The 17,962-nt window shown below is 40.4% G+C and overlaps 3 protein-coding genes across 4 annotated transcripts in view; all 3 read right to left on the minus strand.

Annotated features, from left to right (window-relative positions):
• Window positions 1–1,917, minus strand: part of LOC137592874 (copine-7-like) — a 34,296-nt gene extending 32,379 nt beyond the window's left edge. The window contains exons 1-3 of the mRNA XM_068311347.1: window positions 1,870–1,917; window positions 1,302–1,419; window positions 705–846 (exon numbers count right to left, since the gene is read on the minus strand). Coding sequence (XP_068167448.1) covers window positions 705–846; window positions 1,302–1,405 — 246 coding nt within the window. The 5' untranslated portion in view covers window positions 1,406–1,419; window positions 1,870–1,917. The remainder of the gene's footprint in view (window positions 1–704; window positions 847–1,301; window positions 1,420–1,869) is intronic.
• Window positions 1,918–3,382: 1,465 nt separating this feature from the next.
• Window positions 3,383–6,572, minus strand: gcshb (glycine cleavage system protein H (aminomethyl carrier), b). Its single transcript, XM_068318328.1, has 5 exons — window positions 6,373–6,572; window positions 5,514–5,593; window positions 4,185–4,248; window positions 3,958–4,089; window positions 3,383–3,805 (listed from the first exon to the last, which is right to left on the minus strand). The coding sequence occupies exons 1-5, from the start codon at window positions 6,527–6,529 to the stop codon at window positions 3,711–3,713; spliced, it is 528 nt and encodes a 175-aa protein (XP_068174429.1). The 5' UTR covers window positions 6,530–6,572; the 3' UTR covers window positions 3,383–3,710.
• Window positions 6,573–7,947: 1,375 nt separating this feature from the next.
• Window positions 7,948–17,709, minus strand: kars1 (lysyl-tRNA synthetase 1). 2 transcript variants are annotated; one of them, XM_068304483.1, is made up of 15 exons: window positions 17,645–17,705; window positions 16,753–16,908; window positions 16,324–16,465; window positions 16,041–16,206; window positions 15,852–15,945; window positions 15,352–15,538; window positions 14,948–15,073; window positions 14,677–14,796; window positions 14,351–14,513; window positions 11,070–11,243; window positions 9,733–9,818; window positions 9,552–9,637; window positions 9,339–9,465; window positions 9,051–9,194; window positions 7,948–8,283 (listed from the first exon to the last, which is right to left on the minus strand). In XM_068304483.1, the coding sequence occupies exons 2-15, from the start codon at window positions 16,878–16,880 to the stop codon at window positions 8,209–8,211; spliced, it is 1,818 nt and encodes a 605-aa protein (XP_068160584.1). In that variant the 5' UTR covers window positions 16,881–16,908; window positions 17,645–17,705; the 3' UTR covers window positions 7,948–8,208. The 2 variants fall into 2 exon arrangements, with proteins under 2 accessions (XP_068160584.1, XP_068160658.1); XM_068304557.1 differs by lacking the exon at window positions 16,753–16,908 and having other exon boundaries at window positions 17,645–17,709.
• Between the last annotated feature and the right edge of the window lie 253 nt (window positions 17,710–17,962).

The raw sequence follows: 17,962 nt of genomic DNA on the forward strand, positions 1-17,962 counted from the left end.
TTTTACGGTAATAGCGCCACTCAGTTCAGCCAATCAGATTGTCTACCCAGCGCTGTCAGCGTACCAGGTAGTGAAACAGCCCGCTGCTGCTACCGCTGTGAGTTTACCGCTACAGCGAAGCGCAGAAGAAGGGAGACAGCATAGCTCCAAACGAAGAGAGGTTAACAAAGAAAACCGCTGGTTAACAATGAGTGGACGAAATTTATGTTTATTCCTCCGTCAGGCAGTTCAAAACCATTTTACCTCATATGGTCTGAACACATAGCATGAATTAAAAGTGGTAACATGAAGCACCACCATGACACAAAGCAGATATTTTGCACAGAATTATCCCCTGAAGTCCGAGCTGAGGGCAAAATGACCGAGAAAAATGTAAACGAATGTTCACTAAAGGCATGATGGAGTTTGGGGCAACATAAAAAATCTTTTAGTGATGTTTTAAAATACAAAACAATCCAATAATAACCAAAATGGTTCAGTCCAGGTACCGGGCTGGCCTGACAGCGCCGCCATGCAATATCAATCGTCTCCGCCCCTCCCTCACGCCCTACACTACTGCCATTCTTGTCACCTCTCGACTCGACTACTGCAATTCTCTGCTATTCGGGCTCCCTCACAAATCCCTTCATAAACTACAACTGGTCGAGAGTTCAGCTGCCCGCTGAAGTTATCATTAATATGTTTTGTATATAGACAACAATTACCTTCAGTTCCTCCAGGGTAAAGCCACGTCCAGCACGGACCTTGGTGTGGTACCTGATAGTCGGACACCTGACCTGTGGCCGCAGTGGTCCAGCAACAGGCCGTGGAGCAATTCGACGGGCTTTGGCCTGACGAGCCTTTCGCCTATATAAAGAGGAAGCTTTATTAATTTATATGTTTAAGGGACTATACAAAAAGTCTTTTAATTGGATGATACGCTGCAACCCTACTGTCCCTATGCCAGACATGTTTATATACATTCCATCTAGAATGTCACAAGATCCCTGACATGCAAACGAAAAACAGAAAAAAAAACACCTAATATATTCCCAGACATCATGGTTGGCCATGAAATTACACTAAATTGATGGAAAGCAATCAAAGGAAAGGCCCAATTTTGACTTGACTCCAATCCCCACCACATCCAAGCTTTAGCTAGCATCTCTTCATGTTTAGACTCTTTATGCCTGCATTCCTGTCATCTGAAAATGAGTAACTTCATGATTTTAGCTTTCAAATCCCGGCAATGTCTGTGTCTCAATCCAACTAAATAATTCTGTACTCCTCAGAGGCCCGGCTGAACACAAGTTAGTTCTCACCTGCGAAGTTTCCTGGCTGGCTGGTTGAACCAGGTGCGCACTCTTTTCTGCCAGTCTTTGTGGAAATGTGGGTTCAGAATCATCCCATTCCGGCTCGGGGCCATGGCTGCCTACGTCCCTGCAACACAACAGACACGCGGACATGAGCAGCCTGTCAAGCCAACACACCATTCATCACAGCGGTCTACATTCTAAGCTAGCTGGTTAGCCGGCCAGCTGGTTTGCCGGCTGATTGTTGGGGTAAGATTACGGTTATTATACGTAATGTGCATTTTCCTTACTCCATCTCCCCAGTCGGTGCCTTTGACAAAATTGTGAATAAATTAGGAAGTTTCACAGGCTACTACATGCTACTAATTAGCATGTAGCAGCGGTACTAACACTTCATCCGGGAACGCGAATCCCAGAGATTCTTTAGTCATGAGGCGACATATCTGAAAATAATTACTTTATTACAACACTGAACAATCATACTATCTCGTGTTGTGGGAGAAATCAACAAATCTCGATAAAATACCAAGGATTAGAGTGGATTATTTCTAGTTCTGTAGAGGAAAAATTCTCATACCTACGAGGGAGGAAAATGGCCGAAAGGAAAAGGAAGTCGAAAAGCGGGGGATTGTGGGATATGTCTCGACCAGCCAATAGACGAGCAGATCGTAGCTCCGTCCCATCCTCAAGTTAGAGTGAATGTAATAATAATACTGTACTAATAATAATACTGTAATATATAAAGTAATGAATTATACTGGAACGAATATAATGAAAGACTAAAAACTATTAAGCATAAAGTGAACTAAATATTCCTGATTATTTTCTGAACTATAATAAATAAAAAGAAACAATCCTTTATTGATCCCCGTAGGGAAATTACCTTTTTCTGAACTAGGAATGTTAGATATGTTAAATGTTATCGATATGTTTAAATATGAAAGAATATTTAATAATTAATCCTTATTTAATAATTAATCCTTATTAATTGTATACAGTACTGTATTATTTAATTAATTTGACGGCACAAAATGCACATAATTTGCTATGTGCATTTTAAATTAGATCACATTCATATAGTTTCGGTCGTTCTGCAAGTGATTATGAAGAACCGCATTCTGGATGCCTGTATAGTCTTTTCGAGAAGATTATGTTCCTGTGTCAGTAAGGTTGTCGTTGTTAAGACTGTTTTTCATTTTTGTTGTGCATTTTTGTCTCGAATGCTAATAAAAATCTAAATTTAGAAAATTTAGAAACTCTTGTCATATTTCTACTTTGTTGAATTCATACTTGAGTTGACTCTTCAATCCCCGGATATAATTTTACAGTTGAATAGACATATCTATGTACAAGAATGTTTACTAACTGCACGTATGTAAAGACTCCGGTTCGTTTTGAATGGTCGGAAGTTAAGACACAGGTACTTCCGGGTTGGAGCCCCAAACTCACGTGAAGTGCAGTTTTTGCATTGGCCACTAGAGGGAGGCCTAGTACCCGTCATTGCTGGTGAGCGTTGGTCATACCATTGGATACTGTGTCGACAATACAGTACATAGCCTTAACAGAACCACTAATATATTGTTGATGTTAGCCATCATACTGGACAGTTGCTTTCTGAATGCAGTGTTACATGTGTTTCTAGCTTCTAGTAGATACAATATACCCTCAGTTTAATAGGGAGTTAATGCACTCATAAAATAATTAAAATATGGTAAAATGATTTACAGCTGAAAGTGTAGTCACAATATTTCATTCAGTTAAATATGGTATTCTATTTATTTGAATGTTTATTTTTGCATTATCAGATGAGCAGTTTTTTGCAGTCATTGTCAAACCACCGCTTCATTAATCATTGATAAAATAGATTCTGAAATATCTGTTATCACCTGTGGTCAAAGGTCAATGTGCATAGTATTTATTAACAGCCTTCCCTTTTAGCTTATGTATGAGTGCATATCGCCTAACAAAAGCATTTGTGAAGAATTCTTGCTTTTTGTTGGCGTGTGTGTCTTCAACAGTGCCACTCTGTCACCAACAGAACATATCCTTGTTTAATACAAAAGTCACCACAAACATATTAAAAAACGTTTGATTTTAAAATAAAACAAGGGTATCAATTCAAATGTAAGGACATTTTATTCAATGAGTATGAAAATCACTTCCCAGTCATTCTGTGAACATTTAAAAATGGAGAACCTAATGACAAAGACCAAAAATATTGGCACATCTTGATTACATGTCCTTTGCTAGTATGTTGAAGAAATTCTAATTTATGTTACTGACAATTTAAAATTGTGATAACAGTTACAGTCTCAAAATAAATACCACAGATGATGAAAGTATCACACAAGATGTTAGTAACCCTGCCCGCTAGTCTTTGATTGTAGTTACATTATAAAACAGCACAATCGGTTTGACTTATTCAAGTGACTTAGTAAATTTATCATATGCTGACTGATCCATGAGGCCTTCAAGCTCTTCAGGTTTTTCAAGTCTCATCTTCACTAGCCACCCTGCAAAAAGTAATGATGCGTTAAAATCCAGAGCGACATTACTGTCCTCAAAAACAAGCAGTGTGTCACGATTGAGAACCTGTCACCTGACCTGACAGCAAATCTTTTGAGAAATATCTGGAAATGAACAACAGTAACCAAAAAATACTCACCCTCTCCATAGCAGTCTTTATTCACAAGTCCAGGGTTCTCTGTCAGTTCTGCGTTGACTTCAGTCACCTCTCCCGTTAGTGGTGCATATAACTCACTGGCAGCTTTTACGCTTTCCAAAGTGCCAAACTCCTCTAACACAAATACAGAGATTTTGAGAAACAAGGTGACACATAACACACTACTACACAATTAATTCTACAATCTGCAGACCTTTCCAGGCTCTTACCCATTTGGTCTAATTTCTGTCCAACTTCAGGGAGTCCACAGTAAACCACATCACCTAATGCTTCCTAAAAGGATGAAAAAAAAACTGCAGTAATCAAAACTTACATAATGTATTATATGACAGAAAGTTGAAAAAAAGCAGTTCAATTTTTAAAATTGGGCAATGTTGGTTATAATCTATACCTGATGTTGTCAATAAGTACATGAATAAAGGAAAAAAGGCATCTCAACACCTCGGTTTCTCAAGCCTGTCTGTCTCAAGCCAAATGCCATTTATGAAGTACGAACTGGATTACATCTGATCAATACTTTGGAAGGAAACGTGGAGACACAAATGGTGCTGTAATAAATGATAAGGAGGCAATACCAGGTTTGAATTTCCTCTTTAAAATGAGAAGTTATCAGTTATCAGATGAATGGGCCTGGGCCAACACCTGGGCCAACACTAAATGTGTGTCTGCACAGAGATGCAGTTATTCGGTAACCTGGTATACCAGATTGTTCTCATAAATCTAAGGGCCTTACAAAGTCTCCCACTTGTGTAAGTGTTCAGAACTGGGTTCCTAGACTCAACAGCAGATGGTGGCACACAATGAAGACGTAATAAACAAAAATGCCCATTTTAGGCACTGAATAGATAACTGAAAGCACAAGGCTGGGTGTTTTCTTTTTGAACAAAGCAGTGGTATGAATATTTATCAAAACAACCACAAGCAATGAAAACACTGCAATATTGTCAGCCTGACATTCAGATAGTCTGACTTCCTGATAATATTAGTGTTGCGAATGGAAAGTCAGGTTTGGGGGGAAAAAAAGTATCAGTGTAAATCCAGCTGTTGAAGATGTCACGTTAAGAAATAAACTGTCTTGATTCAGAGGTTTAAATAGAGGCAAGCAAAGTGTTAATCGTAGGTTTCTCTGTATACACTGCAGGATGAAAGCAATTAATTCTCTCAGAAATAGTCATAAAACACCTCCAAAAACACCTCAGGTTGATTGGTCGGTCCCAAATTGTCCGTAGGTGTGTGTGTGTGTGTGTCTTTGTATGTGGCTCCGCGGTGCACTGGCGTCATGCCCGGAGTGTCCCCCGCCTCACGCCCTATGCCAGCTGGGATAGGCTCCAGCTCCCCGTGACCCGCTACGGCGGATACAGCGGCGGTACATGAAAATGAATGAATAGTCATAAAACAGTGCAGTTGCTGCGGTGGAGGGCAAAGTGCAGCACTGAATTGCACACTGTGCACAACTACATATCACAATTTTTACATCGCCATTACATAAACTCTGAACAAGGGCATTGTAACTCAATGATTAAGAGACAACAGTTTACCTGCGCATAATTGCTGACACCAATAGTGCCAATTTCACCTTCCACTCTCACCCACTCATGTTTATCTGTGAACTTGAGGGCTGCAGAGAGGACAAATAAATCATTATGGTACACATACATATGCACATAAACCCATTTTGTGCAACAATTGATTTTCATTGTCGCATGCAACAGCAAGTGCATAGAAATGAAATAAAATACACAGTTTACTGGTTGCACTAAGAAGAAAAACATTTCTTCAGTTGATTGTAACACTGTTTTCTTGACAGCACTGTTTGGGAAGTATAATAGTATTCGACTGGCTGGTCATCTCAGTGTTAACATCAAACCGCAGATTAAATACAGGTTTTATCCGGTTTGTGAGTCAGGTTCTAGTCCCAGTTGCCCGTGAGGAGCATCGTTATCTGTGAAAACTGGTTTTATGGGTGGCGGCTCCGATGAATCCAAGAACAACAAAACTTGAAATGTTCTGTTCATATTTTCGAAGCACATGTTAACATGCGGGGCATCAGCTCACAGCCCTTTTTAAACACAAATCGCGGACAACGGATGACTGAAGTGGTAATTAACTGCCACTTGGTGCACGAGACGAGGGCAATGCTTTGATTATGGCTTTAATTACATTTATATTGCACGTGCGTTCTAAGGGCATCAAACCAGGGGCATCAAACCAGTCGACATGACACGAGAATCCCATTTCCCAGTCTGTTTCGCCCTTAAAAAGTTATAACACGACCTTTCAGAGATGGCATTCCACTGCCCCGCTGTGGGAAAGTTGGACACGGAGGAAGGAGCGAGGGGTCGAGTTAGTCCGTGCTGCGGGCAGCTGAGCTGACGTGTTTTTCACGAGTATTCCTACCTGTGGACAGAACCGAGGTCGTGCTCAGAGTCCGCGGAGAGCCGCTCCTCCACCTCCACGCCAGCCGAGTGGCCGAGAGCCGCGCTGCCGACGAGAGGTGAGGCAGTCTTGGGGAAAAGTTTCCAGGGAGGCACCGGAGTGCCGCTCTCATCGCCATCTTCACTGTGTGTCGACTTTCACACAGAGCACGAGCCGCACTTGACGGCGGTCGCGCGCATCATCCTACTGGTCGAGAGAGGCGGGGGGTGGAGGGAGGGAGGGTCGAAGAGCAGCTCTTATCCAGTAACACCGCTCAAAATAAATACAAAAATAAATACAAAGTAAATACAAAAACCTGAAAATATATATGATTATATTTTCCTTCACTATGAATATTCTGCTTCGAATTTATCATAAGCTGACAAATTTATCCAGCGAACTTCAGGACCAACTGGATCCTAATGTCCGTAGAGATCAAAGAGAATGAACCAGCGGTATTGTCTGTGTTCGCGTGTTCGTCCGTCCATTGTCTGTTCGTATGTCCAGTCCACCAAATATCTTCACAACCGTTGCAGATAGAAAGATGAAATAAAAAGTACATTACCGGGGCGGCAAAGGGGATGAAAATGGGATGATGACCTTGACCTTGAGAAAAAACTAGGTCAATGTCAAATTTCAACTTTTGTACACTCAGGAACCGGGTAAGATACAAAGACGAGAGAGGCCAGTGTAGGACCATAGATCAAAGCTTGCGCTTTGATCAATGACAGGAGGTCAGAGCACTGGCTTTGATCTTTGACCTATGCAAGTACAGTATTTTCCACACTATAAGGCGCACCTAAAAGCCTTTAATTTTCTCACCCGACAGTGCACTTTATAATTCAGTGGGCCTTATTTGTGAAAAGTTTTGAAATAGGCCAGTCATTGAAGGTGCACATTATAATCAGATGCACCTTATAATCCAGTAAGCCTTTTATATGAAAAAGGTTAAAAATAGGCCATTCATTGAAGATGTGCCTTATAGTCCATGGACTATACACTGCAGTGTACAATTCAGGGGTGTGGCAGGATGTTGCAGTCTGTGACTGCCTTGTTTTATTTTATTCCAAATGTTTTCCATGTATACACCTTCAGTGTTTATCATGTCTGACTCCTAAAAAAATACACTGATCTTTACTTGCGCCGTTAGCTTCATGTTGAATTTACATGCATACGCAAGAAAGTGTTCATGGGTACAGAGGAGAACAAGGCAACATCCTGCGACACCCCTGAATTCAAAATGTTATCATGACCTACTTGCATAGATTTTGACACACATTTCTGGCAGTAACAAGGTAGATAGCTAGGCAGGATTGGCTTTGGGCCTAGTTGAAAGTTTTCATCTATATAACCAAGTCTACTCTTCCTAGGTTCCTGTCTTACTACTAAATGTAACAATCAGACCTGCAACAACTGAAAGAATTTAGAACACCGCAGAGGTATTTTAAGTGGGATCCTTTATGTACCTGGTAGCTAGAATCACTCCTCTTGAAATATGTCCAAGCATATTTAGAAGTGCTCCATCGAAGTCCGCACAAAAAACACATCAAACATCAGTTCCTGACATGATACCAAATATATTTTATTGTTTGGATGACAACAAAGATTAAAATGTGTCTTATGTCGTACAAGAAGGACAACTGTGAGAGGAAAAGCATAATGAAAGAAAAGAAACATTAGAGACATGATGATTCCCTTACACCGAGACAAACAGCAATAACCACACAACCCACAGGCTCCGCTGATCACTACAGTGAGACAAACGCTCCATACTCTCTTTCACAGGTCTGATAGTGGCAGAGGTCAGAGGTCAGGGCATTAGATGGAGGTTCCCTCAGTGGGTACCGAAGTTTTGTTGTCATCAGGCTTCATGGCAGGAAAGAGCAACACCTCCTGTAAAGAAATAATTCCCATCAAACGCCCTTACAACGTGAAAGCAAAAAAAGAGGACATCACTGCTGTAGTTTAACTTCGATTTTTGACCTTGTTTTCTTGACGTTAATTCATAGATGGTGGCAAACCAAATGGTCGGAGAAATTCATTCTACATTCTCATGCAGATTTCAGAAAGTGATTTTGTAAATGTTGATGGCATGAAAAAGAAGGGAGGCAAAGCAACTCTCTCCCCAGTGTGTACAATGAAAATGTTGGAGATATTAGGTAATTCATCTTCACAAAAGGAACAGTTTCAGGTTCATTTTGATCTGATGTCTAGATAATTACATCTGCAAAATGAACAAGAAACATACTAAGATAAGCAGAGATTAGCAGTGACAAGCAAACCAGAATGATCAACAGAAACTACACCTTCAAATACCTAAGAACGCATCTGCAGTAAAATGTGCTGCTTAATCTGTTTCACAATCTGATTGGTCTGTTTGATTATGAATCATTAGAATAAAGCTTTGATTTAACTGGATAAAGTGCCACACAGTCAGAAAAAGTAACGAATCTTGCCAAGATATCGATAAATTAAGAAGAATTGATTCTTTGCTCTTTAAGTCTGATTTGAGTTGAGGTCGAAGTTCACTTTATTTATGGATCAGGAAATTCTCATATTGGTTGTTTTTGAAACAATGACACGCAACCCCTTTATTTTAATTTAGATTTTGGGACTAATTGCATGTTGCTAATGCATCTTGATGCACATCATGCAATTACCTTGATGTTGTTGGAGTCAGTGAGGAACATAGTCAGACGATCAATACCCATCCCCCAACCGGCGGTCGGTGGCAGTCCATATTCCAGTGCTGTGCAAAAGGTCTCATCAATAAACATGGCTTCATCATCACCCTCGGCTTTGGCCTGAAATATATACAAATCTTATTAGTCCTAAATCTAATATACAACCCCACGATGCAAAGGTGGAGTCAACCTGTACAAAACAGTCACAATGTCCATGAATAGAAAGTTGGAAAAAAGTCTGTCAATTTTGAGTTTTGTAATTACCTTAGCCTGCTGCTCAAAAAGCTCCCTCTGTCTTACTGGATCATTCAACTCAGTGTAAGCATTGCAGATTTCCTTCTTCATCACAAAGAGCTCAAAACGCTCCGTTAAGCCTTTCTCTGATCTGTGCCTGTAACAGTTCAAGTAGTGTTAGCCTGCAGCCCAACACTGCATTTAAAAAGTATGAATACAAAGCTAAAACGAGGCAGCCCTAACCATTTTGCTAAAGGACTCATGACTTGGGGGTGATCACAGATGAACGTGGGGTTGACACAGGTGACCTCAAGGAAATCTCCAACCAACTGTGGGTAAAAAGCCATTAGTAGAGTGAAACTAATCAAAAAGAAGAAGTACTAATCTGTAGAACAGTATTGTGTTCATCAATACAATAGAGTACCTTATCAAGAAGCCGTGCAGTGGTCCGGGGAGGGGGACATTCAACTCCTTTTTGTGCACAAAGTTCATCAAAGAATTTGCGTGTCTCTAAAGATAAAAGCATGAGAAAAATGTGAGAAATCTGACTACTTGGTACTCAAAAGTAAACTCTTCTTTTCAGCTTTTCCCTTCAAGGGTCGATAAAGTGAATCAGTTGCCTCCATCTAACCCCGTCTTCTGCATCCTCTTCTCTCACACCAACTACTATCATGTCCTCTTTCACTATGTCCATAAACCTCCTCTTTGGTCTTCCTCTAGGCCTCCTGCCTAGCAGTTCAAAACTCAGCATCCTTCTACCAATATATTCACTATCTCTCCTCTGGACATGTCCAAACCATCTCAGTCTGGCCTCTCTGACTTTATCTCCAAAACCTCTAACATGTGCTGTCCCTCTGATGTACTCATTCCTGATCCTATCCTTCCTGGTCACTCCCAAAGAGAACCTCAGTATCTTCATCTCTGCTACCTCCAGCTCTGTCTCCTGTCTTCTCCTCAGTGACACTGTCTCTAGACCAAACAACATCGCTGGTCTCACCACAGCTTTGAACACCTTTCCTTTCATTTCAGCTGAAACTCTTCAATCACATTTGACACTTTCCTCCACCCGTTCCATCCTGCCTGTACACGCTTCTTCACCTCTTTTCCACACTCTCCATTGCCCTGGACTGTTGACCCTAAGTACTTAAAATCCTCCACCTTCTTGATCTCTTCTCCCTGTAACCTCACTCTTCCACTTGGGTCCTTCTCATTCACACACATGTATTCTGTCTTACTGCGACCAACCTTCATTCTTCTCCTTTCCAGGACAAACCTCCACCTCTAGCTTCTCCTCCACCTGTTCTCTGCTCTCACTACAGATCACAATGTCATCTGCAAACATCATAGTCCATGGAGATTCCTGTCTAACCTCATCTGTCAGCCTGTTTCCATCCTTTTTGCAAAGTCAACCACCATCTGTCCTTCTGCATCCTCTCCTGGATATCAAACCTGCCCATCACCTCCTCATCACCTGTTTCCTGCACCAACATGCCCATTGAAGTCTGCACCAATGACAACTCTCTCACTTCTAGGTATGCTCTGCATCACTTCATCAAAGTCCAACCAGAATTTCTCCTTCTCCTCCAGCTCACATCCTACCTGTGGAGCATACCCACTAACAACACTCAAAAGTAAGCCCTGAAACAGTGAAAAAAGACAAATAAAACAAAATATCCTACATAAAGGATAAATAATACAGGATTCTGAAAATGCCACCGGTGTGGCCAAAGAGAGAACAAAAGATTATCGAGAGATTTTGACCATCAGTGTTGTAGCTGTGAGGTGGAGGAAACTTGACTCCCATAATCTTCTCCAGGTCACGTGTCATGCTGACTCTTCGGAATGGTGGAGTGAAGTCAATCTCATAGGCTTGTCCCTCTGGTCCATCAGGGTGATAGGTCACCTTGAATCCTCCAGTGATGTGCTTCACCATTCCTAAAACAATAACAAATTGACTATTAATATTGGAAAATGTACAATTAATTCCTGTTGGGAACAAGCCTTCACCAATATATGCCGTCAGGGTTTCCACATATTTGGTATCAGCTCAGTAGCACCCCCCTCCTGAACCTTTCTAGTACAGAAAAAAGCTCTTCCAGCATTTCATCCTTAGTTCCACTCTAAAGGGTATAAATGGGTTCTTCTGTTACTCATCCAAACTAATTATACAAAAAAGCCAATAAACTTGTGTAATCTTGCTTTGAGAAAGTGCTTTGGGGCACCTGTGGCTCAGTTGGGAGAGCGGGTCATCCGAAAATCAAAAGATCGGCGGTTCAAATCTCAGCTCTAATCGTTGAAGTGTTCTTCAGCAAGATGCTGATGCTGAATTATCTGGCGGCACCTTACATAGCAGCAGGTTTAACGTTGGACACATACAGTGAAATAAAACACTATATAAGCCCACTTACTCAGCCTCTGGTCATCAAAACATTAGTTGACTGACAGCGAGTTGTCAGAGTGATGAAAACATTGATGGGAAGAACTGAACGGAGGCTCATGTTGTGGCATGCTACAACCAACTACCTGAATGTTGGCATTACTGAGTGATTCCAGGGTGCAGCTACCATAAATCTGGATTTCTCCTCAGGCATCAATGAACAATCAATTGAATTTTGGTGGTGAGCTGGAGGATCTTATGCATGGAGGAGTTTTTGAACAATTCTTTATTGTGTAATCGAGATATTAGAAGTTATTGCTTCCAAATTCATGAATATCTACATAGCTTGAACATACATATCTCATGACACAATGGACAGCATTGTCTCAGTCAGTTGTTTAAAAGACACATAACCAACAGGATAATTAGACAACAGGAGGCCTTTTCTTCAAATGTTCATGTTAAGCACCATCTTTGTTTTCATGCTTTAGATTAGGGTTAGGGTTATCATGAGATGGATAAATATAGGATGTGCCAGTTCAACCAGTGAACACTAAATGTTATGGAACCAAGAACGTTTTTGTGAAGACAGACAGAATGAGTCACGTATTTGTCATGCTGTGATTCACTACCACTATCATAACAGCAGTAAATCGTCTATGACAGCAATATGCATATACTCATCTACATAAAAACACATTCCAGTCTTTGCATTAAACAGATTCATAGAAATCTGGTCAAATATAACTTGTTTGGTGTCTCGGCATTGAGACAAAGGTTTAATTTTCTCTCAATCGATTGCAACAAAGGTGCTGCTGGCAATTGGCTCCATGTTGACCCACAAGCAGACACACTGCATATTACTTTCAGTGTGACTGTGGAAACACAGTGCCATCTACTGGTGAGAGGTTATTGTTCATTCTATAGTCATGTTTTAGCATTGCTGTAAATGCTGAATGCATTACAGTATTTAGAGCATGTAAATGCATTTAGCATTTAAATGCCATAGTCATAGTCTTTTATATGCTATAGTCAGTTAAAACGACTATATCTTGTCATTTCTTAGTATTACTGTAAATGCATATACAGGTATATGCACGTGCATGTATATATATGTACCCATACACACACACACACACACACACACATACATATATATATATATGTGTGTGTGTGTGTTTGTGTGTGTGTGTGTAATACATATAATCTATTTTTTTCTGTATTTATATTATTATCAATTGTCAAATATTTTTGTCTGCTATAATTAAACTTACAGCATCACCACTATTTTTATTTAATTTGTAGAGGGTTTTTTTATATTAAATAATATTTTAAATGCTTTTTTAGTTAATTTAATTGTTCTCTGTTCTTCCAGTTCATGTCTAAAATACAACTATGGTGGTCAGTGTGTTGGTGGGGCCACCCTGTTGTAGCCCCTCATGATACAGTGCATACTGTACATGGAAAATTAACTAAATCCACACTGTATATATGAATGACTTCAATGTGAAACACAAACCTTTGATGTCAAGCATGGCTATCAGTCGTAGCCTCACTGTAACATATTTAATATCTGACGGTTGATTGGCTTACTATATACTGTATATCAGTGAGGACTGGATTGGTTGATTTGGGTGTTGGCACAGCGAACATAAAATGAATGCCTTTAAGACAGTATCACTCTGTAATGGTTAATTAACTAAATGTTTTTCTTACTCCTTGCATTACTGTTGATTCTCTACCCTTTCCCTACCAGAGAACTCTACTGGGATTGAGTAGGAAAATATTATTGTCTACTGTACGCTGGAATCATTGTCACCTGTATTCAACAAATTATGCACAGAAAGTAAGGAAATTTGAGTTTTGATGGATTTTTGTCTTTGTTACAATGTTTCTTGAAAATAAATCTTACACTGCACATAGTTAGCACTCCACTATGGCTGAATCTGTCCCTGGTAACAAAGTTGAAGAAGCCTATGAGAGCAAGAAACCTAGATATGAAAAGATGGCAGGGAAAGCAGCAGTGCAAGATTGAACTCATTGACTGAGGCCTGCGGAGGTACGTTTTTGTGGTTTTCTGGTAAAATCTTTTTTTTACCGTTTGGGGTATTTGTGGACTGATATGGTTAGGAACGTGTTACCCAGGGTGCTGCTAGTTAAGGAAAAGGTGTTGGACTTGCTTTGGTTTGGTTAGTTAATATGTTGTGGGTAGATCATGGTTTATCCCAGATCAACAGGGACAATCATTCACAAGATAATAAAATGGTGTTTCATTAACTTTTAGGCTAATTATTGAGTACATTTTTTCTCAAAAAATCCTTTCATTTACGTAAAGTCTTTGTTCTTGATTATGTTCCGTACGATGAGACATGAGATGTCACTGCACAAATATGTCCCGAAAACATCACTTCTTTTGTGCCCTGCCTCCTTGTAGTCATACAGATGTTTGTTTGAGTGCAGTTACTGCCTCTGCCACCAGATGGAACAACAATGACCCCCATCACAACTTGATGATGTGTACAGACAACCCAAATGGACTGGAAACATGAACCACCTTGACATTTTTAAATCAAACCGGGAGATACCCTGTTGTGATATAAAGTGTCTGTTGTCAAACGATCAGTCAAAACCCTGATAGAAGAAGTAAATGACTGCTGTCACTGACCTGAGACTAGTTTCTCTGTGATTTCCATCAGGTCATTGTAATCTGCATACGCCATGTAGAATTCACAGGTGGTGAACTCTGGATTATGAGTAAGATCAATGCCTTCATTCCTGAACTGGCGACCGATCTCATACACCCTGTCCATTCCACCAACCACAAGCATCTGTGGGAGAGACAGCCAAATAAGAATACATTTCAAATGTTAAAATAATAGATACCTTTTTGCACAAACTGTTTACAGGCAAATCACAAAATTGACAACATATTTACAAAGATCTTCCCTCTGGAAGTGGTTGATTATTAAAGAGGATGGCTCTTTGGACTACCTTGTGGTAGAGCTCAGGCGCGATCCTCATGTACAGGTTCATGTCGAGCTCATTGTGGTAAGTGACGAACGGACGGGCCACAGCTCCTCCAGGAATGATATTCATCATGGGAGTCTCAATCTGAAGCAACAGCAACCACGATTCAGCCATGCAAGCTGACATTTTACCATTCTCAGAAGTGGAACAAATTTGAAATACTAAAGACACAGTATTCAGCTGATTCACTATCTGACATGGTCAACATTTTTATTCAAGACAGGCAAATACTTACTTCTAAAAAGCCAAGCTGGTCCAGGAAGCTGCGCACATACGTGATGATTTTGGCGCGAGTTATAAACTTCTGCCTTACATAATCGTTGAGAATCAAGTCCAAGTAGCGCTGGCGGAATCTTGTTTCCTTTGAAAGATCACAAGGTTGAGAACAAACGCTTTAACATTAGTTCTTGCTAATTAAATTTCACAAATATCACAAGCAATGTGAGTAAATATCAAATCCCTGAGGCACCTGCAAAATTATAAACGGCAACATGGAATTTAGATGCTATATTTTTTGAATCTGCTTTTTAGTTCACCAGTTTCAAGTGAAGCAGGGTTTTCTTACAGTGGTGAGAAGACTTGTCGTCATCTAAGCATTCAAAGAAGAAAACATAAGAGTGTTAATAACAAGGTTATTACCTTGTCTTTGAGGCCAAAGTGGAGATGGGGCAACATGTGCAGGCACGGAGACAGCAGGGTCAGCTCTATAGGAATGATGCTCAATTCTCCTTTTTTGGTCTTCCCTGGATTACCACGAACACCAATGATATCACCACGGCGCAGCTTGTTGTTGATGGTCACAAAGTCCGCCTCTGACTTGTAGTTCCTGAGAGTAGAAAACGTTACACAAACATTACCTAAATGCACTCTAAGACTTTAGAGTTTCTTTATTTATCATTGCACACAAAAAAAAATCGAGAGTGAAATTTATACAACGAAATGTCTGTTCCTTGGCTTCCGGAGCACAGAATCAGTCAAGTGGGGCAGTTCAATAAATAACCTATTATCTCACTGTACACAACTGCAACATGGTGTGTGTAAACTAGTGCAAGTAAAAAGTAGTAATATAACAAACAGAATAACAGTCTAAAAAAGAAGTAGCAGCATCATTTTTGTGGACCATAGCCGTCATTCTGTACCTGGAGTTTGCCATAACTTGCAACTTGACTCCTTCACCTCGCAGGTCGTAGAACAGCAGCTTGGCACCAGAAACCCTCTTAGCATGGACACGGCCTGCCAATCACACACTTAGCTTAACAGGAAATCTACTGGATTACAGGTTGCATACAAAATAAAGAGCAAGTTTAGATCACAAATACTTCTGGTACCTGATAGATTAAGGACAACATCGGTCAGGTGGTCACCAGGCTGTAGATGGTCGTATTTCTCAATAAACTCTGTGAGTGAAATATCAACATGAAACTTGTGTGGGTATGGGTCCTCCACTGTCCCCTTGAGCTCCTGGATGGCCTGGGAGCGAATCTTGAAGTATTGCTATATTAGAAGGAAAGAGACAAGTTTTTTTTGTATGTTTTTAAAAAACAATGACCGAAAATTAAGTGCATGATTAAAAAAAATCAGTGAGGTATTGCTACTGCAGAAATATCTCACATTTGGGTCAAGCGTCTCCTCATCTGCACAGGCATGTTGGCCTCCCTGATCATTCAATTCCGCCTTTTGCTCAGCCTGTTCTCTGACTTTGGCGTCTTTCTCAGCTGCCTTCTTTTCAGCTTTCAGCCGTCTCTTTATCTCACTGACAAAGCAGATAAATGGAAAAAAAGATGGGCCATCGGTTACATTAAATTATGACCTGACAATAGGTTTGATATTCAACTTGGTTATTGACTGACTTTCCATATAACCATAGAGTGGTTTTAGTTTCATCGTGTTACATGCGGAACAGGATTGTGGAGTGCAATCAAATCTGATAATACCAGATGTGCACAATAAAAAAATGACGCAGGTGGGAGAAGGGGACCACAAGGACTCTGATGACAAAAGGTTGGCTGTCTTTTTCAATGGAATGCAAAAGCCACCAACCTTTTGTCACCTCTCCAACGTATTCCATAAATTTGAGCAGGTACTGCAGCCGATGGTGGGGGTACATATTTTAACCATTGTCCCCTGACCCCAAGGGCTTGCCTGAATGCTCTGGCCAGACACAGCATGTTGAGCTAACGCTGCTAGCAATCACACCTGAGAAAATAGACATATACAGAATAAAAGCATATGCCGTAAAGGCTGCCTTGGGCCCAACAGAGAATAGCAAGACACTGTTGAGTTGCAAATGACTCTGCTGATGAGTACCAGGGAATAAAAATACGTCCACTCAAAAAAAAAAAGAAAAAAAAAGAAAAAACCTAAGAATGATAATAAAGCTCAGGCAGAGTAACCTGTTTACTTTCACTTTTAGTTAGCGAGGTCAGCGATAACCTAACGGTGATGCTAACATACAATGTCAAGGCGTTCTCAGTTCGACCCATTTCACCTTACAAAATAATTGCGCTTTGAATTACGAAAGTACATCCACTTATAGAAAAAGCAAGAAGAACTATTTCATGTTATGTATTAGCGTTACAGGAACTATAAGCAGGTAAATCCACAGGAGCACACGATACAACAGAGGACGTTTTATAGGTACTCCGGATCTTGTAGTTTCATACACTTGTTCAATGCATAAATATAACAACTTCTGTTCATGATCAGGACTACAACTACCAGGTAAATAACCGAACTGAATGATGGGATATGTATGCTAACGTTTGTTCATGTGGAGCTCACTTTGTATTATCGTCAGGCTGGTTCTTGTATTATCCTCATTAGCACATTTAAACGATCAAAAATGATAAAAGAACCGATTATTTGAGTAGAACGTCACAGTAATCTATGTTCAGAATTGTCAAAATGCAAAGACAAAAATGAATAAACTCACTTTTTGCTGAGTTTCCCTCCGTCCACCGCTGTTACGTCAGCCATGTTGTAGATGCCGTACTCGGAAAGGCCCAAGAACGCGCACGCAACACGTACGAGCGAAGGCTTGATGAGGCGTTCAAGGCTGTCGGAAACCGTTTAGCTACGTCCTACTGAAATCAGGTATCAACAACCACTGCCAGGTGCAGGAGCTTCATAAAGCTTTGAAGCCTTTCATCCAACCAGTTCCGTCCAGCTAAAAGCTTCTGTGAGGGTTCATTTGCTCTGGTAGGACATCTACTTGGATGCAAAAATATCAATTGGTATGATGAAGCGGTCA

This window comes from Antennarius striatus, chromosome 1 (assembly GCF_040054535.1).
Source record: "Antennarius striatus isolate MH-2024 chromosome 1, ASM4005453v1, whole genome shotgun sequence".
Lineage (NCBI taxonomy): Eukaryota > Metazoa > Chordata > Actinopteri > Lophiiformes > Antennariidae > Antennarius > Antennarius striatus.